General features: G+C 43.3%; 1 protein-coding gene across 5 annotated transcripts; it reads left to right on the top strand.

The window, feature by feature from the left end:
- The first annotated feature begins 2080 nt into the window (after positions 1-2080).
- Positions 2081-27909, top strand: SLC25A37 (solute carrier family 25 member 37). 5 transcript variants are annotated; one of them, XM_054018427.1, is made up of 5 exons: positions 2081-2262; positions 6898-6986; positions 18000-18228; positions 20787-20843; positions 22621-27909. In XM_054018427.1, the coding sequence occupies exons 3-5, from the start codon at positions 18006-18008 to the stop codon at positions 23139-23141; spliced, it is 801 nt and encodes a 266-aa protein (XP_053874402.1). In that variant the 5' UTR covers positions 2081-2262; positions 6898-6986; positions 18000-18005; the 3' UTR covers positions 23142-27909. The 5 variants fall into 5 exon arrangements, with proteins under 5 accessions (XP_053874402.1, XP_053874398.1, XP_053874399.1 ...); XM_054018423.1 differs by having other exon boundaries at positions 6912-6986; XM_054018424.1 differs by lacking the exon at positions 20787-20843 and having other exon boundaries at positions 6912-6986.

A 27909-nucleotide genomic window follows, 5' to 3' on the forward strand; every position in this document is an offset into this window, starting at 1 on the left:
ACAGATACTTAGTTTTGTTGAAGTTCAATGGAATACTGCTCTTTTTAGCTTTATGCAGGAGCCAAATGCATACATGTCAAGTGTCCTTCTCCCTGCCTCTTCCCCCAGTCCCTTAGCATCTTTTTTTTAAAAGGAAATATTTATAGTTTTCACACGTTGTCCTTCCAGAAGGCTTCCCTTCCTAAGAAGTTTGTTTTGTGTTAAGTGTATCTCCGCTTTTCTCCTCAGTCCTGCGCCACAACACAAAATATATTAATGTCTTATATATTCAGGCCTCCTGCTGACGCACTGAAGACTAGAATTGATTGGCAAATAGTTCCCCCTGCCCCTCACAGACTTTTTGGCAAAATATTGAAAACCAACATATTTTACTAAAATTTTCTACAGGAAGAAAAAGCACATACTTAAAAAAAAAACAAAAAACAAGGAGTCTGGTGGCATCTGAAAGACTAACTTCAGGTGCATAGAGTGAAAGTTACAGGTGCAGGCATTATATAATGACAAGAGAAGGGAGTACCTCACAAGTGGAGAACCAGAGAGGGAAAAACAATCCCTTGAAGGGGAAAACCCAATTTTCCATCATAAAAAACAACCACCCCAAACCGTTTCAATGGAAAAGTTTACGACCTGCCCTAGGGCAGACGCTTCTATTTCAGGCCCTTACTTATGCCCTGAAGTCTCTAAATATATAGGTCTCTTGCAGGGAAGAGCCTGATCATGCATTACAGCTACGGTGACCAGACAGCAAGAGTGAAAAATAATGACTGGGGGGTGGGAGGTAATAGGAGCCTATATAAGAAAAAGACCCAAAAATTGGGACTGTGCCTATAAAATTGGGACATCTGGTCACCCTAACATGCAGGTCTCCTGCCTGTAGCCCACTCCTGTGCTTCAGCTCTTGCATGCAACTCTCCTGCTTCTAGCCCAGGGGTCGGCAACCTTTCAGAAGTGGTGTGCCGAGTCTTCTTTTATTCACTCTAATTTAAGGTTTCGCGTGCCAGTAATACATTTTAACGTTTTTAGAAGGACTCTTTCTATAAGTCTATAATATATAACTAAACTATTGTTGTATGTAAAGTAAATAAGATTTTTAAAATGTTTAAGAAGCTTCATTTAAAATTAAATTAAAATGCAGAGCCCCCCGCACCGGTGGCCAGGACTGGGCAGTGTGAGTGCCACTGAAAATCAGCTCGCGTGCCGCCTTCGGCACGTGTGCCATAGGTTGCCTACCCCCAGGGCCGGCTCTGGCTTTTTTGCCGCCTCAGGCGGGGAGTGCGGCAGGGGAGGGTGCCGAGCCCGGCCGTGGGCCCACTCTCCCCGACCGGCCAGAGCGCCGGGGGGAGAGCGGTGAGCCCGCCACGGCTCCGCAGGTGGCCGGAGCGCCGGGAGGAGGGCAGAGAGCCCGGCTGGGGCCCTGCTCTCCCCGACTGGCCGGAGTGCCGGGGGAAGGGCGGCGAGCCCGCCACGGCTCCGCTCTCCCTGGCAGCCGGAGAGCCGGGAGGAGGGCGGAGAACCCGGCTGGGGCTCCGCTCTCGGGCCGGAGCACCACGCGGCCCCCCTTCTCCAGGTGCCACCCCAAGCACATGCTTGGTGGGCTGGTGCCTGGAGCCGGCCCTGCCTACCCCTGTTCTAGCCCATCCCTGTCCTCCAGTTCTTGCCTTCACGCCCCTGCCTGTTGCTTCCCCGAAGAAGTGGGCTGTAGCCCACGAAAGCTTATGCTCTAATAAATTTGTTAGTCTCTAAGGTGCCACAAGTACTCCTGTTCTTCTTTTTGCGGATACAGACTAACACGGCTGTTACTCTGAAACCCTTCCAGGCCCTGCACCATAGACCCCGCCCCCTTCTCTGGGATTTACAGCCGCGCCTCTGAGCCACTGCGGGCTCCTTGTGCCATTGCAGCCGGGAGTGACGTCAGAATGGAGGGGAGCGGGCCCTTCCAATCAGCGCCCAACCTAGCCTCTAAGCCGGGCTGCCATTGGCGGAAGGAGCTCGGGGGCGTGGCCCACGGCAGGGGGCGTGGCTCTCTAAGACGTGAGTGAACTTTCCTTTCCCCCTCCCCGCCCGCTCGCGCCTCACTTGTTTGCGCCAATGGAGCTGAGCTGCGGCCGGCCCGCGGCAGCGCTGCCCGGGATGGAGGCCGAGAGCCCGGGCGAGGACTACGAGAGCCTGCCCACCGGCGCCTCCCTCTCCACGCACATGACAGCCGGGGCGGTGGCCGGCATCCTGGAGCACACGGTCATGTACCCTGTGGACTCGGTCAAGGTGCGCGGCGCTGCAGGGCGCGGGCTGGGGGTACCCCGCGCTGACCTGGGGCCACTTGCTGCTCTTCCCTGGTGCATGGGGGCATTTGCCGCTCCCCCGCCCTCATGGTGTGTCGCTTCCCTCGGCGTTATTGCAAACGTGGTGTGCGTGTGTCCGTACAAACGTGCTTCTTTGCCCGTGTATTAGTGCAAGCATTGGGGTGAGTGTGTTCCCGTCTTTCGTGTGTGTGTGTGTGTGGGGGGGGGGGAATTGCAGTTTCCTCTGTCTCGGTGTGAGTGTTCCCTTTCCCTGCCGGTTGTTGAGTGTGCTTTCAACTTTCCAGTTGAAAATGCGCGGGGCTGCTGCCCTCCACCCCCGATCTCCCCTCTGCATGATGCTTCCTCTTCTTATGTGCCCTTGCCTAAGGGGGGTTGCCCCCCCCAACCCCTTCTGTGTTATAAATAGGTGAGCATCTGTTGTTTCTCTCTCTTTGTTATTGTGGGGTAAGGTAGAAGTTTCTCAGCCTCTCCCACCCCGCGTCCTTTCTGTCCTATTGCAAAACTGGGGCGCATGGGGCATCATGGCCCCTCGTGGTTCTGTGCCATAGAATACGAAGTGGGCATGGGGCGTGACTGCAGCGTCTAGTAGTAAACTCAAGAAAGCTGTCAGCCTGCCTGGGAAGGGCTGTGTATCTTGGACTAATGAATGTGCTGCTCTGAACATGTGTGAGAGCTTCAGAAAAGAGTATGCAAGGCAGGGAGGGTTGCAGCTCCTGCACTGTGATCTGCAGCTGCAGCCTGAACCACGGTGCAAAGGGCTGTTGATCCTGCAACTGCATTTTACTCTTCTCTTACTGACTTTGGAGGGGCCCAAATAATGGGGAGGATGTCACAGTGCTGTGTCTGAGGAGCAAGTGAGTGCAGCTTGGCTCACTGGAGCGGTAAAAGTCCATATTGTGTCATGCTCCTGCTTCACTTGCATCAGGGAAGAGGTGGTTTGCCTTTAAGTGTCACATTAATAACTTGGGTTGTGTAACCAACAGTGAACCTGTCTGTGGAACCTGTTGGATTCCTTTTCAAGGGTGTTTTAACATGTTCTGCCTGCAGAGAAATCTTGTAAAGAAGGCGGTAGTACCAGCTGATGATATTGGTTTAGGAGTTTCGAGGAGTCTGTTTCTCCAGGATGCTTGACATCTGAGCCCAGGTTAGAGTGATCCAGGTGAGGGTCAAAAGTGGTGGGTCAACAGAAAGGAGCCACAGCAGAATCCTTGTTTAAATGATGGGTACACTACCTGCAGCCGGTGGAGCATTAAATACAGCCTAGCAGCAACCCTCTTTGCCCAGCATGAGGGCAGAGTTTGATTAACTGATCTCAGTGGCCAAGTGCCATCTCGTCCCCTGTGGAGGAAGGTAAAACTATTAGCTAACACTGCGGTTGTATGCATTTAGTTCTGACTTGTACAAGCCCTAGTATACATGTACATGTATGTGCCCGTCCAGGCTGGCTGCTGACTTCTGACAAGCTGCTAATAATACAGCAGTATTAGTAGGAAATAGACCCCTGTTTGTGCTCCGGTCTATTCCACTGGAAGTTATCATGTATGTTAGGACACTGAGGTTATTATTAACACCTCTATAAGAATGGAAGATTTGAAAGGTGTCTGAGGTTATATGGATCTCGGAGTAATTATTTTGACTTCCAAAACTTGTTCTTGACTTCTATTTAATTATATATCCATTCTCAAATAGACTGTAGCTTAAAATCAGCCCCCCCCCCCCCCAAAAAAAAAAGCTATAAAGACTGCAAACAGTGTGATTTGTAAATGACAAAGACCTTTTAAGAGGTGTGTCAACATTTTGACACAGTGGATTTAGTGAGCAGGCAGGCTTAAGAATAGGAACAAAACAGGGGTAATGAAAGCTGGCAGAATTCTCCTGGCCCCAGATTTCATTGCAAATCCCAGTTCGCTGAAGGTTTGCAAAGCTGGTCCAGTGTATAGCTTTAGAGTGGGAAAAAATGTGAAATTGATTAGCTTCATATGGTGTTTGTCTGTCTGAAACCAGACAGAACTCTGCAGTGACCTAGAACTCTGCAGTGAAATTAGTGGGTTGCAAATGGACACGTGAGTCTAACACAGCTCTGTGCATGACATCAGCCAATTCCAGTGCAAAAGTGAAAAACTTAATTGGGAGGCTCAACTTGCTTACAACAGAGGCCTGGGACTAACTGTCTGTCCTGAGAGAGAGGATGGCCTTGTGGTTAACTGGGCATTAGGATCCCTGGGTTCTATTTCTAGCTGTGCTGCAGGCATCTTCTGTGGCCTGGTGTAAGTGTCTTAAGGTAGGTCTACACAGCAAACAAAGCAAAAAACAGCCCACGGCAGCGGGTCTGAGAGCTTGGGTCAACTGACTTGGGTCTGCACTGTGGGGCAAAACATAGTAGTGTAGGCGTTCCCTTCTCCCCCCCCACCCCCAGGCTGAGACCTGGCTCCAGGCTGAAGGCGAACATCTATACTGCTAATTTTGCCCCGTGGCATGAGTCCGAGTTAGTTGGCCTGGGCTCTGAGTCTTGCTGCTGTGTCTCTCTTGTGTTTTGTTTTCTGTTTTGCGGTCTGTTTTCCCCATTAGTCACATGGGGATAATATCTACTTCGCATATGGCATGAGGCAAAGTTGTTAATATTGTAAATCTGTGAGGTCAATGCACAGAAGTAGCACTTATTGATCAGGGGTAAGAATATATTGTACAGAGTTGCTAATCTTGACATCTAGTATGTCTTATGCCCCAGTATTCCTAAGTACATAGTTTGATAAACACCCCTATAATAGTAGGACATGTCACTGTTAAGAGGTGGATTGTTTCAAAATAATCCACTAAGCTTTCTTTCCTTTGTCAAACAAATGATCCCTGCCGTAGTCACTGTAGCTATCTAGAAGCACGTTGTCCTAATCCTAAATTAGAGATGGCAATTTATTAGGCCTTTTAGATTGTAGGTTCTCAATGTGGGAGTTGGGGTTGCCTGGCTTTTCCCATCTTGCCAAATGGGAGAGGGATCGCAAGTAAATTTTGATATGGAAAGGTTGGGAGCTGATACTCTAGTTTATTTCCTGTATGTGCAGGGCTGTTTGAAACCACAGTAGAAAGATGAGTTTGGAGGGAAAGGGAGGAAATTCCAGCATCAGACACTGTTAATGTGCAAGACACTTCCACGCTGACAGATAAATGTACAGAGAATATTCCTATGCCCGTTTGTTCTCCTCTTATTTCTGACTTCAATTCTAATAGGAGTATCTCATGATGAGCCAGTTGCTTTTGGTTCTTTCGTGCAACTTTTTGAGGTCACTGGATTGTGCTGGATTAAAAATGCTGAAGCATGCTTTTTCTAACAGTCTGCAGAATGGTGTTAATCATGGGGCATCACTTTTCATATATGGCTTATATTAACGATGTAAATAGTGTTAACCCCAAACCATCTCCATATTCATGCCAATAGGCAGGTATAATGAGCTTACTGTGTTTTGCCAACTCATGGTTAGAGTTGCACATCGCCACTCAGGACTTTCCAGTGTTATTCAAGAGGGCATTTCCTCTACTGGGAAATTGGTAGGGAGAGAGAGTAAATGAAAGTAATGTCTGTTTTCTTTTAAGCAGAGCTTCTCTGTAGCAAGGTTAAATACACTGAGATCTATGTCATGGTCAGGTGGAGTGACAGTCCTAAATTGCTTCACAGTCTGATTACTAAGAGTGTAAAGTTTTCTCTGATGGGTGGGGTGACAACTTGATTGTAATACTTCACACTTCTATGGCACGCTCCATCAGAAGATCTCAAAGCACTTTAAGGTAGGTAAGGTAGATACTGAAACTGAGGCACAGAACATAAGCAAATAGCCCAAAGTCTCACAGTGGTACAGCTGGGAATAGAGTTCAGACTTTCAGATTCCTGTACTCTGCTTACAGTGAAAGGCAGTATTATCTAGTATCTCATCTCTCAAATCCTGGTGTGTTAAGAATGAAAGCTGACAACAATGAATTGCCCCAAAAAAACCCTTTTTCTCTAGCAAAATTTTTTTTGCTTTAAGCGATTTGATTTCTCTCTTAATCCTAATTCTATTTGCATGTTCCCTTTCCATTGTCCGACATTGCCAGTCTGTTATGTTGCAAATTATATACATGTAGGGGTCACTTGCCCACCACTGAAGTGCAGCCACTTGTGGAGCCTAATGCAACAAACTGTGATCCTTACCCTCGTGCGGTTGAGGTTGGAAGCTGCAGTTGCTCATATAGGTAGAAAATAGGTACGCCTTACCACCTACATGGCCAAATTCTGCCTTCATTTATCCCATTGGGATTGCACAGGTGTAATGGCAAAACTCAGTCTCTGTAGGCTGCTCTTAGGCAGTGTTGCCCAGTGGCTAGAACACTAGACTGGCGGTCAGGAGACTTAGGTTCTATTCCTGGCTCTGCTGAGTGACCCTGGGCTGCGTTCCCTTTTGTGCCTCAGTTTCCCCATCTAAAATGGGGATAATGATCCTTACCTCCCTTTATAAAGTGCTTTGAGAGCTACTCTTGAAAAGCTGTACATAAGAGCTAGATATTATGTTGAGCCACCATGCTTGCTTGAACAACAGAATTTGGAAGTTCAAGATGCTGTCTACAGTTTCTCTCCTAAAGGTTTATGATGCCACAAGGAAACTGCAGGGCACTTCGTGGGAGTTTATTGGTGTCTCATTGCTGCTCCTGTGCCAGGTAAAGCCAAGTACCTGGGAAAGTGAAAGGAGGGGAGCCCATTTCAGCAACAGGATATGAAGAAATGATAGAAGTGACGATGCCAAGGACTTCCCTGCCATCTATTTCCTGGAACTTCCCAGCTGCTATGAACTCTTGTTACATCTCTGATTGTAATTTTCATTGCTAAGGGTGTCATTTTTAATAGCTTAATTCAAAGCTTCCTCTCGTAAAGGTTGTTTCAGGTAGCCAGGTGTTCTGTGCTGACTTCAGTAGCAACAGCTGTGCTACAGCAAACTGCAAAAAAATGAAAAGTGCTCTGTAGGAGCTGGGTGGTAAAATATTGCTTCCATCTGTAGGTCTCAGAGCTTTTTACAAAGGAGGAGGACTGTATCATTACAAAGAGGGGAAGTAACTTGCCCAAGGACACCCAGCAGACTGGTGGCAGAGCCAGGAGTAAAAATGGGTCTCTTGAGTCCTGGTTCAGTGCTCTATCCACTAGACGACTGTCTCTATTCTATCGTTCCGCATCTGACCCCACAGACCGGCCACACTTCTGTCCAGTGCTATATTTAGCACCAAATGGAAGGGTGATTCTGTGGTTAAGGCAATGTACTGGGACTTCGGAGACCGGAGTTTAATCCCTGACTCTGCCACAAACTCCCTGTGTGCCCTTGGACAAGTCACTTTGCTGGTGTCTGTTTCCCAGTCTATAAAGTGAGGATGATAATCCTTCTCTTGTGCACTTTGATCATAAACTCTTTAAGGTGGGGAGTGTTAGGTGCCATGTGTTTGTATGTGGCCTAACACAACGGATTTTGGGTCTCAACTGGGGCCTCTAGGTAATACTATATTACTAATAAAGCACTTGGAATCTGACTTTACAAGTGCACTGGGTAAGCATTATCCCTTTCTCTCCGATAAAGAAACTGACACAGAGTTTGATTGGCTTGCCAAAGGCCTCAAAGCAAGTCTGTCAGAGCTAGCATTAGAAATCAGGAGTTTGTGTCTCAGTTCTGTGGTCTGATACAGTTTGGGAAAGTTCATGTTTTACAGGGTAAGCCAAAGCTTTCATCTTCTTCTGAGAACCTCTTCCTTTAGTACTGATTATGTTGGGTGATCTTCTTGTCCCCTGCAGTGACATTGAAACTAGTATATTAATACAGTTGCCTGTTAAAAGCAAGAGGTTTCCAAGCACATATAGTCATTTTATACCAAGGAAGTCGCATGGCTGGAATTCATAGGTTACATTAAGAGCATTTGACACTTATGGCTACAGTCTGGCTGAGTGTATATTCCATTTTTTGGACTGTTGAAAAACACTTCTAGTGATTTTCTATTGATAATAGAAATGGTCAGTATCACAGCAATAATCTTAGAGACGCAAATGCTCCAGCAGATCACTTGTAATAAAATGTGTTGGTCGTGACGCTAAATTTCCATCTTCTAAAAAAATTCACTTAACATTACTTACAAGACTAATGAATTTCTGTTTATACTTACATAATGCTAGTGGTGAAATATAGGGATTAACTTTGTGCAACTTCCAGGAAAACAGTTTATAAACTAACTAACTAAATGTCCGGATGGTATTTTTTTTGGAGTTCTGTTATTAACTATTAAGAGGTCCTTAATCTGACATGCAATTTATTGAAGTAAATTAAGCTCTAATTCTTCTGTGTCAATATTCTCTTTAGGTAGAAAATTAAATACTTCTTTGGATTTTTATTGCTCTAAAAAGTGTCTGTCAATGTTCTTGGTGCCCTTGAAAATCTTTTTAAAAAATACACTAACAAATAAACAGAAGCATTACTTACCCCAGCTCCAGTCAAATAACCCAGGGACAAGATAGCGCAGAGCAACCACCCCACAGCATCCCTCCACCACTGCTACCTAGTCCTGGCCAGCACCTCTCTCCTCCATCTGCTAAAGTAAATCTGATTTCCCACAGATCTCACAATGACTTTAGAGTTTCTCAAACTTTTTGTCGTGTGAACCTCGCCTCTTCCCCCTGGTGCCTGAACAGTATTCCAGTGGCAGGTATAATAATTGTTTTCATGAACATGTTTTAGGAGGATAATGTATCTTTAACTCTTTTAATGCAGTTTTTCAACTGGAAATGAGGGGGCAACTTGTGACCCATCTGCTCTCTGTGGACCATGTGCAAAGTGCTCTGCAGACCACACTAGGGCCTTGGCTACACTTACCAGGTAGTTCGACGGCTGGAAATCGAAATTCTGGGTTCGACTTATCGCGTCTAGTCTGGACGCGATAAGTCGAACCCGGAAGTGCTCGCCGTCGACTGCGGTACTCCAGCTCGGCGAGAGGAGTACCGCGGAGTCGACGGGGGAGCCTGCCTGCCGCGTGTGGACCAAGGTAAGTTCGAACTAAGGTACTTCGACTTCAGCTACGTTATTCACGTAGCTGAAGTTGCGTACCTTAGTTCGAATTGGGGGGGGTAGTGTAGACCAAGCCTAGGGAATCCACTGCTCAAAAGCCACTACTGTAATGTATCCCCTGCTGCGTGAAATGCAGCTGCTTAAACTGCTGGGCTGCTTTAATCAGCACCTGGCAATGGCGTACATTAATTGAGGACCACAGTGAAGAAATTGGTGTATCACGGGGGTTTCTCAAACCTTCTAGTATCCTGATCCTCCTGTCTGCTACCCTTCCCAATCCTGATTCTGTACCTTCCTGTCATTGAGGAGCATTTGCAACACAGCTTCAGAACCACTGCTCTATTCCTATATTCAGTTAAAAGGGCAGCAATGGTAGCTCTGAGCTAGGGAGTAAGAATCTTGTGAAGGGGCTAGTAAGTAGAACTTCAATACTGAACTATCCTCGAGTAAAACTTGGGGGTTAAACTTGTGTACGCAGCATTGAATCACTTTTTTGGCTTTAATAGAATAGTCACTATGGCTCTGCTTTGCAGCTTTTCATAAGTATCAGAAAGGGTTAAATAAAATATACATTGCAGATGAAAGCTTCCTCCTTTGTTTGAAGGCCGGGGTCATGAAGCAGGAACTGAACTAATGCCATGCTTAGGGCAGGATTAATCCAGAATGTGGTAGGAAGTCTAGTAGCCAACTCTCTCTTGTAATAGTCACATGCTGACTAACAGCACTAGGGAGGTCATGTCTGGCTCAAAGGAGAACTTCAGAATTCTTTCTTAAATGGTTAAAGATCTTATATGATTAGCAATGTCTAGAATTTCTTGGGGGAGAGGGGGATTAAGATAAAATTTGAATTTTTCTTCTTTCACTTGCCTGCCCAGACCAAACAAATATTTGTGGGTACCACTGTATAGTGTTGCCTAAGAGACTTATCCGACTGCCATTGATTTCAGTGGACTTCGGATCAGGCATTAAATGCGCCCATCAAACGGATATATAATGCGTCCTTATAACAGGTTGAATGTATCCTGGTACATGAAGGGTGTTAGATAATCCAGCCAGTCATGTACATTGTTCATGTCCTTTCTGCAAGGAGTTCAATGGCTTGTTTTCAGCGTTGCATCCTTAGGTAAACTGAAACCAGCTTAACTGGATAACCTTAATTGTTCTATGGGTTTTTGCTGCTTATGCAATGAGAATTATTTTAAGTGGCTAGGGGTAAAACTCTTTCTTGATCACTTAAGTAATAAGGATGTGAGGTTTTTAAAGAATCTTTTGCTGACTTCACACAGGCATCTGAAAAGGTGGACCAGCCAACCTCAGTACCGAGTTGCAGTGTCTGAGGCTGTGTCTATGCTATGAGGCTGTGTCTATGCTACAGACTTCTGCTGGCATAGCTGCTGTGTTGGCAGGGGTATGAAGAGCTGTGGTCCCTGACCGACACAGCTGTGCTTGGAAAAGCCCCTGGTGTTAGATACAGTTCTACTGGTATAGCTTGTTTGACTGGGGGAAGTGTGTGCATGCATATGGTGCGTGTGTGTGTGGGGGGGGGGTGTGGAGGGTGTGTGAGACATGAGCTATACTCGTGAAAGTGTAGCTTTGCTGGTATAGCAAACTGTTACGCCTAGTTCCTGGTGTAGATGTGGCCTTAGATGCAAATTGCAGCTTATGGTAGTTTCCACATATCTGACTTGAGAGGTTCTGAATGCATAAGATAACTGCTGCACAATTCTTGTCTCTTGAGGTACGGCTAGTTTAGCTACTGCACACTTCGGATGGATCAGATCACTGCAATACAAGGAATTAATATTGTAAGAAATCATGACAGGCGCAAAAATACAAAAAGGAACATTGAAACATCTTGGCTATGGAAACATACACTTGTTAGTCTCCTCCCCCACCTCCCCACTCCCCGTGTCCTAACCTCATGACTGAGATATACATTAGTAGGCAACTATATAGCCACTACTGCAGCTTTCTAAATGTAGATGTTCAGGTGTATCTTAGCGCTTACAGGAAGGTTCAGTGCAGAAGAACGTACAGCAAACTGTTTTCCACACAGCTCTGCAGAGTTGGTGTCAAAACAATAATTACTTACCCTGTGCTGCAAGTGTGAAATCCAATATGGCCCCTGCTCTCTGAAGAATTTCAGGTCTAAAAGTCTTGATTGTAGACATCTGGTTCTTGGGGGTGAGAAGGGGACAGGAGGAGAGGGGGGGGAAAGGGTTATAGTTACCAGGGCACAAGGTTGCTTTGTCAGTTCAGTACATGTCTTGCTCTCTTGAAACATGGGCACACATCCCTTGCTTTGTTATAAGCTTCCTCTGTGACCTTTGGCAAGTCGCGTAGATTACATGGACACAGCAAAAGGAGGGGGGAAAAAAACCCATGCAGCAGTGGGTTTCAGAACTTGGGCCAACTAATTTGGGCTTGTAACTGCAGAGCTAAAGATAGCGGTGCAGACTTTTTCCGCTTGGGCTGGAGCCTGGGTCGAAAAAAGACTCTTCCCACGCCAGCTTTTAGAACTCTGGTTCTAGCCCGAGCGGGAGCATCTACACGCCTATTGTTTATGCCCTGCAGCATGAGCCTTTGTCTCTTGACCCAGGCTTTGAGACTCTCAGCTGCACAGCTGTTTTTGCTGTGTAGACGTACCCTAAGTCACTTGCATGCAGTCACAGAAGAAGCCCTGCAGTGTGAGCCTGAATCAGTTGACTTAAGCTCTTAGACTTACTGCTGTGGGTCTCTTTTTGCTCTGTAGACACCCCCTTAATCTCATTGTACTTCAGTTTACACATCTGTAAAATGGGGATGCTACTGCTTTTCTCCCGTTCCTTGTCTCATCTCTTCAGATTATAAGGAAACTCCTGCACAGAGAAGCTTACTGTATGTACGCACCTAGCACAGTTGGTTCCTGAACTTGATTGGGGACTTCAGCTGTTACCGTAAATCAAATAATAAACTGAGAGTGAATTAACGTGCCAGTCCTCTTTGCTCCAAAACAGTGAAGGACACTTTCTGTGGGGTGGGGAAACTTAACTCCTTTCAAATAAAAGAAGACTTATCAGGTATGTGCCTGCACATAGACTTCCAAGTTTGTGACACTTAAAGAGAAAATAACTGTTTAGGTTCACTGCAGTTAAGACTTCATTAATAACAATATCTAGCTCTTGCATAGCTCTTTGTAAGGTGCTTTGAGATCTTATGAAGAGCTATGTAAGGAGATCAGTATCATTCTCCTCATATTGCAAATGGGGAAACTGAGGCACAGCAGCAAGTGACTTGCCCATGGTCACCCAATAGGTTAGTAGCAGAGCTGAGAATAGAACCCACGTCTCCAGAGTCCTAGTCCAGTGCACTATCCGTCATATGTATCTTATTCCTGGCTGCTCTTAGCATAAACCAATCAGAAGGCGGTAAGGTGATTGGCCTCTCACAGGGTCAAGCTCTGTTTTAACAATACACTTTTTTTGCATTGTTTGACACTTGCTGCTTTGGACAGGATAGGACACAGAGCATCACCGATAACATTGTTTCTTTCATCATTAAACATTAATTCCTTTTCAAATTCTGGATTGGATGAAGAATGTGTTCTAGCCTGTGCAAAAAGGGCGGACAGGAGCTGCATGCTTGTGAACCTGTGTGACTACAGAGGGTGTGGCACAGAAGTATTTCAAAATTCTTTTAGTACTTTGCGTGCAGTCACATGTTTTCATTAGTGCCGATGATTGGTTGCCTTTGAAAACTGAGCTGTCTTTTCACGCTTTTGTTTGGCATGTGGGTTTAACTAATCAGGCTTCCCTGGTTTTCAGCCAAGATGTACTGTTTGAGTGGTCTAAAATTATAAAACAAATCTGACCCAGTGAATATCAAAACAATTGAGCCTGGATGTCAGTAGTAGCTGTGGTTTAAGGCCCAGATCCAGCAAAGTTTGTGTGCATACTTCACTTTAAATATCTGATTACTCCCATTGACTTCATTGAGGGTGTGTCTAAATGGGGAAATTGACCAGAAGAGTTGTTGTGGAATAAACTATTGCAGAATAAATATTGCAAAATAGCTCCCCTAAATGAACTTTTATTCTGGAATAATTGACTCACTCACAAAGCAGAATAGTTGTTCTGGAATAAAAACACTTTTTGGTTCTGGAATAGTGTCTACATGGGGAAACTATTCTGGAATAGTTTATTCTGCATTAAGTGTTCTGGTTGGTTTTCCCAAGTAGGCAACCATCAGGACTGCATGTGAGGCCTAGTCTGCACTAGAAAAGGTTTGCTGGTGTTGCTGTTCCGGCAAAACCTATGTGTAGACGCAGTTTATATGCTATACCTGCAAAATAACTCTTGCTGGCATCAGTTCCTGGAACAAAATGAGCTGGAAAAGTGCTTCCCCCCCCCCCCCCCCCCCCCGGTATAAGTGGCTGCACTAGGGCTTTGTTGCAATAAAAGCGTCACCAAAAATCACACTCCTAACAGACATTACTGCTGAAATTTAAGCCTAGACCTAGCCTGAGTCAAGCTAAGCACATGTCTTTGCAGGATCTGGGGCCTCAATTTGTATGCATTGACAGTCATAGCAATTAAAACTCTGAGATGGGCCAGGGGCAGGGTAAAGCCATTGGAGGTTTTGAATAAATTACTGTGCCTGTTAAGTCCCTAGTTGTTAAAACTAATTTTTTTAAAGAGAGTCTCATCAACTTGGCTTCTGACTTTCCTTTTGAACTTGCTTGGATGCTGAAGAAATGACAGGAACAGAGTGAAAATGTGTCCTCATATTACATGGATAGTGGCAGTAAAATGCTAGCCCAATGGAGCAATGTTTGGGTTGCATAACCTTCAGGGAAAGTTTTTTTGTTTGTTTGTTTTTTGTTTTTGTTTTAAATAGTCATTTGATTATTTTTAAATGTCTATAAATACAAGATTAGATTCTGTGAATTTTCTCTTGGAACATAGTTATTACTTGTATTTAAATAACTCTCAAAGCACTTTACAAAGGCAACTAAACATATTTTAAGATGGGTATTTGAAAACTGAGGCACAGGGAAGGGAAAACTGCTTTCCCAAGGTTGTTTGTTGAGCTTGGGAGCATAACCCAGGAGTCTTGAGCCCAGGCCTGCATTTACAATTAGAGCAACTGCCACCTAGTATCCCTTACATAGATGGCCCTTTGTGACTTGTCAGGACAGATGTTTCTAAAATCAACTAACATGATTCCAAAATAGACTGGAGGGGTGGCTATTCCTGATGTCAAGTCAATGGTGGCGTGAATCCTCTTTGACAGAAATCATGATTCCCCTCCTCCCTGCACCTGGTAACACACTGGTTAATTTACTTTACTTTCCCCATTATATTTTAGGTCGTCTTCGATTTTTTTTTCCAGTGGTAGCTGCGTTAGTCTGTATCAGCAAAAAGAACGAGTACTTGTGACACCTTAGAGACAAACAAATTTATGCTCAAATAAATTTGTTAGTCGCTAAAGTGCCACAAGTACTCTCTGTTCTTTTTTGTTTTTTTGTTGATTTTTTTTCTCTCTCTCCCCCCATTTAAAAAAAAAAAAAACAGCATTTTTCAATTAGAGCAGTGAATACGGTTTGGTATGGGGTTGTTAAAGGAACTTGATTAAACTTCAGAAACAGTCTGGGGAGGAGAAACTTGTGCAACTCTTACTGTGCTTTGGTTCATGATCCTGCATCTGAGTCATAAATTACCACCTATGGGTGGTGGTAGGTGGGTTTTTTTTTTTTTGGACTTTAGCCAAACTTCCTCTGTTTTTTGGCGTTCATTCAGGAATTCAAGGTTTTCCACTTGACAGAATTAGCACCCTCCTGTGCCCAGCGAGTCTTAGAGAGGGTCAAAGTAACCATTGTTTTATAACAGGCGAAGAGCTAGCTGAATTCTAGATGCTTTTGCAGAAAACAGGGAAGTTCTGACATGCTTTGTAACTAGATGCTTAAGCCCTTTCTTCTTTACCTTTGGATTCCACTGAGTATGGTGCAAAGTGTTGGCTTATATAATAGAGGCATGTTTTATGGTATCATTAAAGGCTTATTGCCTAATCTGTTTTTTTTTTTTTTTTTTTTTTTTAATTAAGTAGTCTGTTCCCAGTGTGACTGCTTTAGAGCATATGACGACACATGGCCAGGGAGGAAGCATAGTTTTGTGGTTAAGGCACTTGAGAGATCTGGATTTAATTCCTGGCTCTGCTGCGGACTCCCGGCCGGCCTTGTACAAGGCATTTAGTTCTTTCCTGCTCTGGTTCCCTATCAGTAAAATGGGGCTGACACTTCCCTGTCTCCTGAGGTGATGAGGACAAACACTTCAATGATTGAGACATTTGGATTTTGCAGCAGTAGGGGCTATAGATACACCCATCTTCTCTACGGTGTGCAGAAAGGAGAACGTTATGGAAGGACAATGACTAAAACCACAAGCTGTAAATTAGCCACTGTCCATTAACAAATGTATGTTGTGGTGGTGGTTTTTTTAGGGGGGGTTGCTGCAAATAAAACAACATGCAGGGAACTAGCTTCCTGTGCCTTGTACCTTTCTTTAATTGGTAGTTCTGTCTAAGTGGGGTTTACTGTACAGGGTTGGCAAAAAACAGATTTACAGCCTGCAATTCTATTTGGGTATTATATGGGCAAGCAGGGACATGGGTGGCTCATGCAATCTAACACTTAGCACCTAGATGTAATGGCAGGCCAGGAGATTCATTTAAATTGCTAAATAACCCTGATACTGCTCTTGATGGCCCTGGCCAGTAGAATTGAAGGGGTGTTCTTTAGTGGTTAGAGTAGGGGACTGAGAATTGGGATGCCTGGGTTTTCCTCCCCACTCAGTTGCTTTGACAGCATGGACAATTTACATTGTGTCATCTGTGAGGCAGGTAAACGTATGTTCTCAGGTATTAGTAATAGTGTGTAAAGCATTCACGTCCAGGAGTAAAACGTGGCAAAAGAGTGCTTAGTGGCTGAAAATGTCTACGCTAATAGCTGCTTTTTCTGATGTAATGAATACAGTAGATGGAAGCTTTTTTTTAATAATCATTTTTTGCTTATCACTGGCTTCTAGGCTGTTAATATCTATGCATTTTGAGCAGGAAAGCTTTGACCTCTTGATTTGCAGTGCTATGAGCATCTTGTAAGTACACTTTCAATGCATTCTGCTTTAGGTACAATAGAAACCCTTCTACTTTCAGACTAATACCACAACTTCGTCTTTACTCTGACCTTATGAACCATTCCCTGATAATGAGTGCAGCTCTTACACCTCAGTTTAGTCTCGCCTGTAAAACAGCTGTGTTTTAAAACAGTGAATTCAAAGATGGATGCAATATTGTTACACTTCTGTGTCAGTCGTAGATATTGTCTTGGTCCTGTAAAGTACCAGTACCATATTTCTTAAAGAAGGTATTCTCCAAGACTCTGAGCTTGCAAACACGCATATGAGGTAGGCTGTGTCTATACTGCCAGCGCTACAACACAGCTGAGCTGGTGTGGTGTAGGTGATTGCTACAGTGACTGCAATCTCTGAAAGTTCTCCGTTTTTCCCCCACCCTGTTGGAGAATTTACTTTTCAGTAATTTCTGCTACACGTGACTCTCTAGATCAGTTTTAATTGCCTTGATAAACAGCATCTGCCAGGAAATGACCAAATAATCACTAAAACCAGGCTGAGAGGTGGAATGAGGAAATGGTGTATGGGTTATAACAGGAACAAATTAAAGGCTTAATCCTTCATGCCTTGCTCAACCCAAACTCCCTTAGTGAGGAAATTGGCAAACTTGCTGTCTCCTAACTCAGCCCATTTGTATGTTCATGCTTTGAATATATGACCACTGAATTATAACCTCCCGCACTAGTCATGCTGAGCATATTTTAAACACTCGATTGTCACTATGGAGTCTTGGACGTAATGCAATATAGTCTAGCTGGCCTAATAGCGTTAATGCATTCCATTGTCCTAGAACTTTGGAAGAGACTGGTTCCTGGGCTCTGTGCCAATGGAGGTGCACTTTTTCTTTTGTGAAAGAGCCCCAAGGGCTTAGGCACTAGCAGCCCCTGCTGGCACAATGCTGGAATGTCTGCAGCATTGGTATGCATTGCACAAACTGTTTCTTGGGTGCCCTTCATCAGAAGAAATCTGCTGCCTGTTTGAGTTCCCTACCACACAGGGAAGAAAAGGTGGAGATGGGGAAGCTGTGTGTCTGTTACCCTTGGGGATTGCAGTTCTTTAACAAGCTGCAGCTGCTAAGGACTTAACAGAGAAGTCCTTGTCTGGAAGTTAGTATAAGCAAAGGGATCATGGTGTTTTCTGGAATTTTTAAATGTCTGTGATGGATTGTCTGTGATGGATGCAAACTGGAGCGTGTGCTTCTGAGTTTCTAAACTGGGCTTCACAGCTCCAGTACGGCACCGAGCACATCTTTGGCACTTGCTGAATGTTTTAGATTTTTTCTGTACTGCAGGCTAAGGATTAATATGGCACAATCTGGAGATGTCAGAGCTCCACAGAACAGAATTATTCACGTCTCTAACCAGGGAAGCGCACAGTGGCTCACGGGGGGCTTTGCAGCGCTTTAGCACAATTGGCACACCTTCTTCTTTTGAAGACCGCTAATTAAAGTCCTCTTCCTCTTCTTACAGACCCGAATGCAGAGTTTGCAGCCAGATCCCAAAGCCCAGTACAAGAGCGTGTATCAGGCCCTGAAGAAGATTATTCACACTGAAGGCTTCTGGAGGCCTCTACGAGGAATTAACGTCACCATGCTGGGGGCTGGCCCTGCCCATGCAATGTATTTTGCCTGCTATGAAAAAATGAAAAGGACTTTAAGTGACATTATTCACCATGGAGGAAATAGCCATCTGGCCAATGGTATTTTGCAACTGTTTGCAATTAATAGCCTGTCTCTTGCCTGCTTCCTGCTTTTACAGTGGCCTGGCATCCTTGTATCTACTCTGGTGCTTTGGGAAGAACTTGACACTGGCTTTGATTTGTTGCATTCAGCCTGGTCTCGCACAGACACTTGAAGTGTACATGTATTTGGGGGCGGTGGAGAAATGAGATGCAAAACCTACTTCCAAGTTTCCAAGTGCTCAGCAGCCAGCAGGTTCCATTAGGACACTTACAGCCAGGCATCCCAAAGTGCTCTGCATCCACCATGCCAAGCTCTTCTCGAAAAGCTGGCCCCTTCCTTTGGTGCTTTATGTAGTCACTGGCCTGCTCAGAAAATCCAGCCTCTAGAGAACGTTAACTGGCACTGCGGGACTTCGCTGTGTTAGGGCTCACCAAACATAACGCTCAAGAATTGCAACATATGGTATATCTGCACAGCAGCTGGAAGGTGCGATTCCCAGCTCAGGTAGACATTATACATGCTAACTCTGATTGAGCTAGTGCACCAAAAATCGTAGTGTGGTAGCAGTGGCATGGACGGCGACTCAGGCTAGCCATCTGAATAGAACCCCATCCAAGGCTCTAGTGGCTACTTGCTCGGCTAGCCCCAATCGCCACCTGTGGCATCACAGCCCTGCACAATTTATAGTGTGCTAGCTGGAGCGGCACTGGCATGTCTATGTATACCTGAGCTCGGAATTACATCTCCCAGCTGTTTAGATGTTCCCATAGAGAACAGATTGGCTTTGAAACAAGTTTTCCTGTTGTAGGCTTCCACTCTGAGTGGGTTTCATCTTTCTCCTACTGGGCAGGAGAAACAGAAATAGCTTATTAGAAGTTCTATGGGGAGCAGCTTCTTAAAAGGGGTGCTGGTGTGTGTGTGTCTATATATAGATTAGATGGTTTTTAAAATACATTTTATATATATACATACACACGCACACAGCCCAGTTGCACTATTCAGAACATAATAGTTTCCCTTTTTAATGCACAGCAGCTTACTTGGTCAGACAGTATCTATGGCAGAGGTACTGCTGGCCACCAGAATGTCGTCTTTCTTATACCAAAAATAACTTCTGCCACACTGCAAACCATGGGAAGAATCCTCCATCTCAATCAGAAGTTACAGACTGGATGCAGGAATCACTTGGTGAAACCCTGTGGCCTGTTACGCAGGTCAGACTAGAGGACCATGATAGTCCCTTCTGGCCTTAACCTGTGAGAGCTTGAGTCCCAACCTATTGTCATAGCATGTAATTAATTTTGAGGTGGTCTTGAAACTGAACACTATATCGAACGTTATATTTTCAGATGGACCAAGGATTCACTGATGACGGGTGCTTCTAACACTTAGCTATCCAATACAATAGCGGCATGGTGAATGCCTTTGCATTTTAAAAAAATCAGGGCTTTGTTCTTACTGTGCTGACGTAGGGTTTCTTGGGTTTCCATGCAGTACTCAAAGCAGTGACTGATTGCCAGTTGCATCTGTCTGTCATTTCTGTTTAAACTTCATGCAGCAGAGCAGATCTACACTAGATCTTTTATTAAATTGCTTGATAAAATGCCTTCTCTAAACAGAGGGTTTTGCCAGTTTAGTTATATTAACAAAACCATCTAGTTTGGACACTTATTAGTATAAAAATGCTTATACCAGAATAGCTTATGCAGGTTCCCGTGACCATCATAAACTGTACTGGTACAGCTGTGTCCGCCCTAGAAGGTTCTATTGGCATACCTATGTTGATTAGGAGTGTTGTTTTTTTCCCCACACCCTAAGACATTACTATGCCATTAACACTTAAGTATAGGCCAGGACTTAATGTTTTTTGCTTAACTACACCTTTAAAGTCATGTGCTCTTATTTCCTACATTTATTTGCCAAAATGTACAAGTTTTCAGTGGCAACAGTGGAAATTTAAGTTAAATATTGAGGACAAGGAGAACTGACTAGAAAAGTCATTCAGGCAATGGAGGAATTTGTCTCAGGGAGGCTCTGGAAATCTAGCTAGGCTTGAAGTGAAGCTCATCTACCAGTGCTAATTAAGGAATCTGTAAGGCCTTAAATACACTAGAGATTACATTAAACTAAATTAACTTTAAAAATCAATCTAGGTAAGTTGATGCGAACTCCCGGTTAAAAACACATTTAAACCAGTGTTAACCTTGCTTATATAGCTTGGAAATTTTTACACTGCTCTAGTTAAACTGGTGCAGTTTGGTAGCATAGGCGACGCCTGCATCCATTCTGTCATAGGGAAACAGGATTGACTACGTGACTTATCATATTGACTCAACTCCAATGGCCGGCACATTAAGTTGTAGCGGATGTCCTTTCCAGCCCATTCTACGGATGGATTTTTCTCACACTTCCATGAAGAGCTCAGGACTGTTAATTTGAGAATATACTGTGGGAGCTGAGGCTGTTGCATAACTTTACACACTGCCTGTCTAGAATTCTGACTTAACACTGGTCTAGGTTAACCTACAGAAGCTGTCCAGAATTGTATTGTGAAGGGAACTCTTCTGTTTTGCAGGGATAGCCGGGAGCATGGCCACATTGCTCCATGATGCAGTAATGAATCCGGCTGAAGGTAATGTCCTTTACTGTATGTGGAAATGGAGTTGAATTGGGGGAAGAAAGTAAGTTGCTTGGAAACACACCAGTTGAGTAGTGTGTAACAACTACTCTTTTTTTCACTGGCTGTGGGCTAAGGACCAGGGTAAGCTTGTGCAAAGAAACTGATCACTTCAGTTGAAATTGATGGAACTTCTCAGTTGTGTGGATTCTTTTTCTCCTAACATATACTGAGGAATAAAATAGGTCCTCCATTTGACTGTTGACATTTTTATCCGCTTCTCTAAGCCAACTATTGAAGAGCAAAACATTCTGAATGCTCTTTTGGCTCTTGTTGTTGTTGTGTTTTTTTGTTAAGCCTTCCTAAATCTATAGCCTCTTTTTTATTAAAAACCCAACTGTGTAGCCAGAGATCAGAAAAATAAAAACCAATGTGTCCTGCAAATATGTCATCCAGGCTTAGGTGGAAATTCTGCCCTTGAGCAGCATTCATTGGGTTAGCTGGGTTGGTACCATTCTGAAGGCAGAATATCATCTTGGGGAAATTCTAAGAAAGTTATTGGTAATTATTCATTCTCTAAGCATGGTACTTGATATTTAAAGCCCTCATGCTATGGTGCTGAGCGTGCGCACACACACACACATAGAACGCCTGTTAGTTTCTGCATGTTGTTCCTCGCTGTGCATCCTTTTTAAACTGATGGGAAGACTTCTGGGGTGAAATTGGAGTCAGTGGGGCAATGATGTCATTCCAGAGTCTTCGGAGTGTCTCACCTGCACAATAGATCACTTGCAGAGTAACTACTGGCCGGAGCCCATAATTGCAGTGTTGCATGCAAAATGCACTCTTGGATTTGCACAAACAGACATTATCCACCTAAAGTATCCCAGCACTCCTTATTTCACTCTGTGTGGCTTAACGTTCACTACTGCATGTTTATCAGCGTACTGCTGCTGAAGTGTATGTTCTTGATATGCTGTGGCCTTCATGTGTTAGATATCTAAGTGCTTTGTGGAAAATGATGGGAGGGTTCTTAATGTACACTTTAAGGAAAACTTTTCCTTAAGGGAAAAATATTTATAGTATCAGATTTCACTACATTTCTTGTAACTGTCTGGAGAAGTGTTTTTGCAAAAACTCACAAATTTTCTTTTTTTCTTTCCCACAAAATAGAAATGTTTGGAAATTTCTAGTTTTCAATCTGCTTTGTTGTCGGTTAAAAACATTCTTTGAAGAGGCAACATCATAGTGGCTAATTGGAGCATGGGACCACAAGCCAAGCACTTGTGAGTTGCGCTCCTAGCTCTGCCACTGAGTCTCTACAGCCTTGGACAAAGTCACTTAACACATTTGTGCTTCCATGGCTGTTATGGGGTGGTGCTGTGGTGAGTTTTGCAACTGACTTCTAAAGAAGCAGAATCAGCCTCTTAATTTATCTCCGTCATCTCTAAAATTATCTTTGCCTTACTGAGGAATTGAGAGTTCTATCCAGTGTGGGAAAGCTCTATGAAAGGGTGAAGTATGTAGCTATATTTTTGTTTAAAGACTTGACTAGGATGATTATCACTTAGAAGCATCTGTTGTATCTTCTTGTATCTGCAGCATTATCCACTTAGGGTGCTCCCCATTGGTATAGGGAAGGTTTGCAGTGTATGTGAATTGGGAGCATAGCTCAAGGTTGGGATGATAATTACAAAAGAACTTGTGTCTAATTTGTTTATCTTTTATCCCATTGGCTGCCTATCCATCCCATCTGGTGCCACGTGACCTCCCGTGGCTGCTACTGAATCAGTGGTGAAGCAGCGGATGCAGATGTACAACTCCCCCTACAAAACAGTCTTGGAGTGCATACGAACAGTGCATAGGACTGAAGGACTGGGTGCCTTCTACCGGAGTTATACCACGCAACTCACCATGAACGTCCCCTTCCAAGCCATTCACTTCATCACGTACGAGTTCATGCAGGAGCAAATCAACCCGCGCCGGGAATACAACCCCCGCTCGCACATCCTCTCTGGTGCCATCGCGGGAGCAGTGGCTGCCGCTGCCACCACACCCCTTGACGTCTGCAAGACGTTGCTCAACACTCAGGAAAACATGGCCTTGAGTTCGGTGAACATCAGTGGGCACCTCTCAGGAATGGCCAATGCTTTCAGGACAGTTTATCAGCTGGGCGGTATCCCTGGGTATTTCCGAGGGGTGCAGGCTCGTGTCATTTACCAGATGCCTTCAACTGCCATCGCGTGGTCAGTGTATGAATTCTTTAAGTACTTCCTCACGAAGCACAAGCTGGAAAAAAGAGCTCCTTATTGAAAGACGTGACTAGAGCAAGCCTAAGGTTCAGATGACATTTGTATAAACTCTGAGGGATTCGCTCGTGTTGTGAAACATGCAAGATTTCTTGTGGATTCACAATTGAATTTCATTTTTTTGTTGTTGGGGGCGAGGGGAATTAAGTGGTCATTGGAGAAATTTGGCACCCTCTTTGCTAGAATCTGAAGACTTTTTTTAATATATTTATAGCTTTGGAGAAGTGAAATTACTAACTGATATTTTTTCCCCTCTGGATAAGCTCTAAGATGTAGTGTTACCACTTCACCAGAAAACTTAGACTGCACGGGGGGGTGGGGAGGGAAAAATGGTATTGAGATATTCTACAGCAAAGAAATTTAAATATCCTGTCACTGAACAAACTTTTATATATGACATAATATAAAATAGATGGATAATGTTTATCCTTTATTTTTCTATGTAGGAATTTTGTTTTAATACTATTACAGCTGGAAGTTGAGCTGTTTTTATTAAAAAAAAAAAAAGGCTGAATTCTTCCATCATGACATGTAAGAACCAAAGCATTTTTTTTTATAGCCAGAATGGCTTTAATCTTAGCATTTAACCCAAAACAGTGGCCAGGATTTTCATTTGTACGTAGGTAAGCTGCCTCCAGTTTTATGGCATCCACTTGACACCTTAAAGGGGCCCGACTTTTAGAAAGTGCTGAGCATATGCTCTCTGAAAATGGTCTGTTTAAGGGGTCTCAAGTTGGGCAGTGAAAATCACTGGTTGCTCTTGAAAAATCTTAGTTTAATTGTTATTCCCATAGCTGACTTATGATTGTACTTGAAAGATGAGCATTTTTGGCAAATTTATTTTAAAGGTACATTTTGTGGCGTTTTAATAGAGAATAGGTTTCATTACTCTTATTTATTCATAATCTTATTTTCCACTAACGCCTCGCTCCTGCTTACACATGAGTAACTGTGCAGGACTTGTGCTCGCTTACATGCAAAACGTTACTCTTGTGCATAAAAGTGTGCAGGAGCAGAGTATCCGTTTACAGTTCTGTAAGACAACTCCTCTTGAATTGTAAGAGTTGCATACTGACCACAAGGAAACTGTCAATCACAGTGCAAAATAAGCCCTTGGAAAGTGAAACCTTAAACAGGAGAACACCAGAATCAAAACCTTTTTGTAAAGCAAAGCCAACAAACAGCAGCTGTTCGTTGTCTGATTGGTATGTATAAATGAAGTGTCCTAAAACCTAAAGTTGAGTGGATTTTAGTCCTTTGGGGACTTTGTTTGCTGCTATGAAATCCTATGCTTTATTTCGTGCTTCTGTAGAAAAGAACTCCGTGCATTAAAAAAAGCACATCTGACCGTCAGTTTTTTTTTTTTTTTTTGCAAGCTAGGTTTGTGGATGGCCCCGCTTAGCCTCTATATCTCATCTTCTTACAATGTGATGTTGAATCCAATGTTAACCAAGTATAGATCCTGCGCTTGAGGCTAAGAAAACCATTGACTGCTCTCCCCAAATTAAACTGACCACTGTTGCAAATATAGGGTCTGAATTTTAAATGTCTAATATTTGGTCCTAGTTATCTAATTTAGGTGCAGTAATATTGTAGAAGATGAACAGTTTTTGCTGGTCTAAAGAGCAAAAGCTGAACTTGTTGCTGAACTACAGATGCAGAATTTATTAACTAATAGCCAGTTGGCTACCTAGTTGGGACTAGGTAACGTTACCATCAACGAAAAACCTAGCAGGATTTTTCTGGTTTTAGAAATGTAACTGAATAGTAACAACCCCCCCCCTCCCCCCCTTTGAAGGGACATCAGTGTGAAAAGGTTGATTGTACCTGTAAACTGACCACCTACTAGTGAAACAACAAACATTTAAACATTCCTAAAACTGATACTGCAGCAGACAGTATTTCTGCATTGGCTTGTTTCTTCCATTTGACAACTTTGTACAAGATCATTTTTGCTGTTTCTCCTGTATTTTTTTTTTTTTTTTGGTATGGGTTTTTCACATAGCAATGTAGAAGAACCCTTTTTAAAAGGAAAATTATGATCCAAAAGCTGGCTGAGGGCCTGGGAGAACATATAGGACCTGAAGCTACTTTTTCAAGTTGACTAGATTTGAAGTTGGCATTCCTCTAACCCCAAATTAAGCCTTGATTGTGCACCTTGTACCAATGACTTACATTTTTCTGCTTACCTGAATGAGGTGAAAAAGCTTTACCATGTCTAACATTTGCATTTAATTTTTTAACATGGAGTTTTTCATTTAAAGTACAGCTTAGTCTGTATCTATTTAATAATGAAAAATCACCATCAAATTGGGGGATTTCACTAAGGCCTGAGTGAGACCAACTGGCAGTCGGGTCCTTCGCTGTATGGTGGCTTTCATGTGATCTTACTCTGGCATTACACTAAGTTTGGCAAATATTGGTTGACCAATATTTATTTGGGGAAGGTAAATTACTACAGGAAATACTTCTCTGGTGAATGTACATGCAACCTATATAAATTATTCTTTACAAATAATAAGGAATTATGAAACATTCTTTTCATGTCTGTTGCTATCCCTTATATTCAATTAACCTTTCCTTTTTCTTTTTTTTTTTGACAAGCTTAGTTTTTATTTAGCTTTTCAAAGTGCAGATTTGTAACCTCAGCCTATTGTAAGCATCGTATTGACACTAGAAAGCATTCATGCTCATCTTTGTACCATGAGCTTGGTGTGAAAGCAGATGCAAGCGTGGCAGGGTTTTTAGCCTAAGGTTTTCAAAGGATTTGGAAGCCTGTTTAGATGACTTTGAAAAAAATCTCATCCCTAACTTTTAATGAAAAGTGAATGGAGCTGGGGACATGCTCAGTGTATGGAAGAATCTTGTTAAGAATATGCTGAATACAAATCAAGTATGGGTTAGACACAAATCAGCCAAAATACAGGGTGAGGTAAACTTTCTGAAAGGTAGGCCTCAGTCTTCTGTGAAGGCTTTTAAGCTTGGTTAGATCAGACTTCAATGAGAAGACTTTTTGTCTGCATTAATTTTTGATAGGTGACAGTTTAATGGGCAAGCAACATTTAAGAAGTATTCCTCAGTTCTTAGCACTTGAAAGTAATTGGTGAATGTGTGTGGTATTTAGAAACTAGTAAACGTTTAGATTGCAGTATTTCAATGATGGTATAATAACAAGTAAACTTTATAGTCCAAGGACCTTCCTCTCCATATCATCCAGCTGCAAAAAAAAAAAATAATCCCTGTAGTGAGGTGAATGTTGATGGTGCTTGGGTATCCAGATTCAAATGGAGGTGGATACTTCACTTGTTCAGGCCCCTTTAAAAATTCCAAGTATCACCACCTTGTTCAACAGAAAAAGGGTGGATTTGCACCTATTCAGTCATTTGGTAAAACTTTCACTACTGTTACTGCAGAGAGAGCATACAGTGATGTGAGAGTGAGCTGGGATTTGCTCCTGGCTCATGTATTGCAACCTCTTGTGCTGATGAAGCAAGCCAGAGCCCAGCTTCACATTCACAGTCCTGGCGGAGGTTGTAGAGCTGGTAGCTAGAAAGAAAACCCTCTAATATTGCAGTGCAAAATTCCTCTGGAAAATCATGTAGAGCTCCCGCTGTCTCAAATGCCTTGTTTAGACCCTTCTTGGAGCATAACTTTTTTTTATAATTCATTGTGGCTCGGGTTTGATGCTAATTGAACGAAGTTTTTTGCCTTAGAATAAGACCAGCTAGAATAGCCTGTTTCCAGCATGAACTTTCTTTAGCGTGTAGAAGTCAACCTCTTAACCTCTGTAGCAACCTGCATGAATTCTTGCAAACGTTTCCTTTTTATTGACTTCTCAGCTTTACCGCTTTTGATGACTTCACCCTGGCCAACCTGCAGATAGAGCCTGATCCTATGTCCTTGGAGGCCACTGGAAAGCTTCTATTGTCCTCAGGGATGCAAGATCAGATACGAAGGGCCAGATTTGCAAAGGGCTCATTGCCTAAAGTTGGTCCCAACTCTTTCAGAAGAGTTGAGTTTCTGTTTTGGTACCAATAGAAGAAGCGAGGTTTTCTGTTTTTCTTTTCTTTTTCTTTTCTTCTCTTCTAGCTTGCACAGCAAGTGCTGATCTCTGCTGAAAATCAAGCTGTTCTAGTGGGATCTCCCATTTGCTGAGTGCTTACAAGAATCTGGCCACTTACTTAGAAACTTACATAGGACTTAAGTTATTTGGAAAATGTGGGTAGTGAGCATTTGAAAACCTAGCCCCTTAACCCTGGGCAATATTCTGCATTATGTAATCAAACCTGGACCAATAACTTTAACTTGGAATGGAGACCTCTTGGAACCTTGTCCAGTTTGTCTTCTTGCAGGACTTCATTAAAATTTAACTCTTGTTTATCAACTCCAATATTTACCTGCTGAATCTCAAATTTAAAGGATCCCCACCAAAGCCATGTTAGGCTACATCTCATGTAGGTTGCAATAAACGCACATTCAACATGGAAGCCAGTAACATTCTGTTGACATTTTAAAACACACTTTGTATGTGAAACAGATGTATTGCTGCTTTGTGGCTGCAACAAACGCACATGTTTTTTAAGGGAAAGGATGAGTGTTAAGATTTTTTTAAGTTGATGTTTTAAAATTGCAGTTCTTGCTTTTTTTAATTTGACATTGTACATTTTTTGAAGAGAACACATACATATTTAATGCAGAAAGTTTGGCTTCTGAAATGCTGCTACAGTTATAACACTGGAGCTCGAGGAAATAAAAAGTGTTTGATCTTTGTC

Source organism: Malaclemys terrapin, chromosome 2 (genome assembly GCF_027887155.1).
Source record: "Malaclemys terrapin pileata isolate rMalTer1 chromosome 2, rMalTer1.hap1, whole genome shotgun sequence".
Taxonomy (NCBI): Eukaryota; Metazoa; Chordata; order Testudines; family Emydidae; genus Malaclemys; species Malaclemys terrapin.

What these genes read in the sequence shown, in the direction of transcription:
- SLC25A37 (XM_054018423.1), top strand. Translation starts at nt 2,089, where the DNA reads ATGGAGCTGAGCTGCGGCCGGCCCGCGGCAGCGCTGCCCGGGATGGAG. An exon ending in AAATAGCCATCTGGCCAATG is followed by an intron (nt 18,229 to 20,786) that starts GTATTTTGCAAC and finishes TCTGTTTTGCAG; the next exon opens with GGATAGCCGGGAGCATGGCC. An exon ending in AGTAATGAATCCGGCTGAAG is followed by an intron (nt 20,844 to 22,620) that starts GTAATGTCCTTT and finishes CTACTGAATCAG; the next exon opens with TGGTGAAGCAGCGGATGCAG.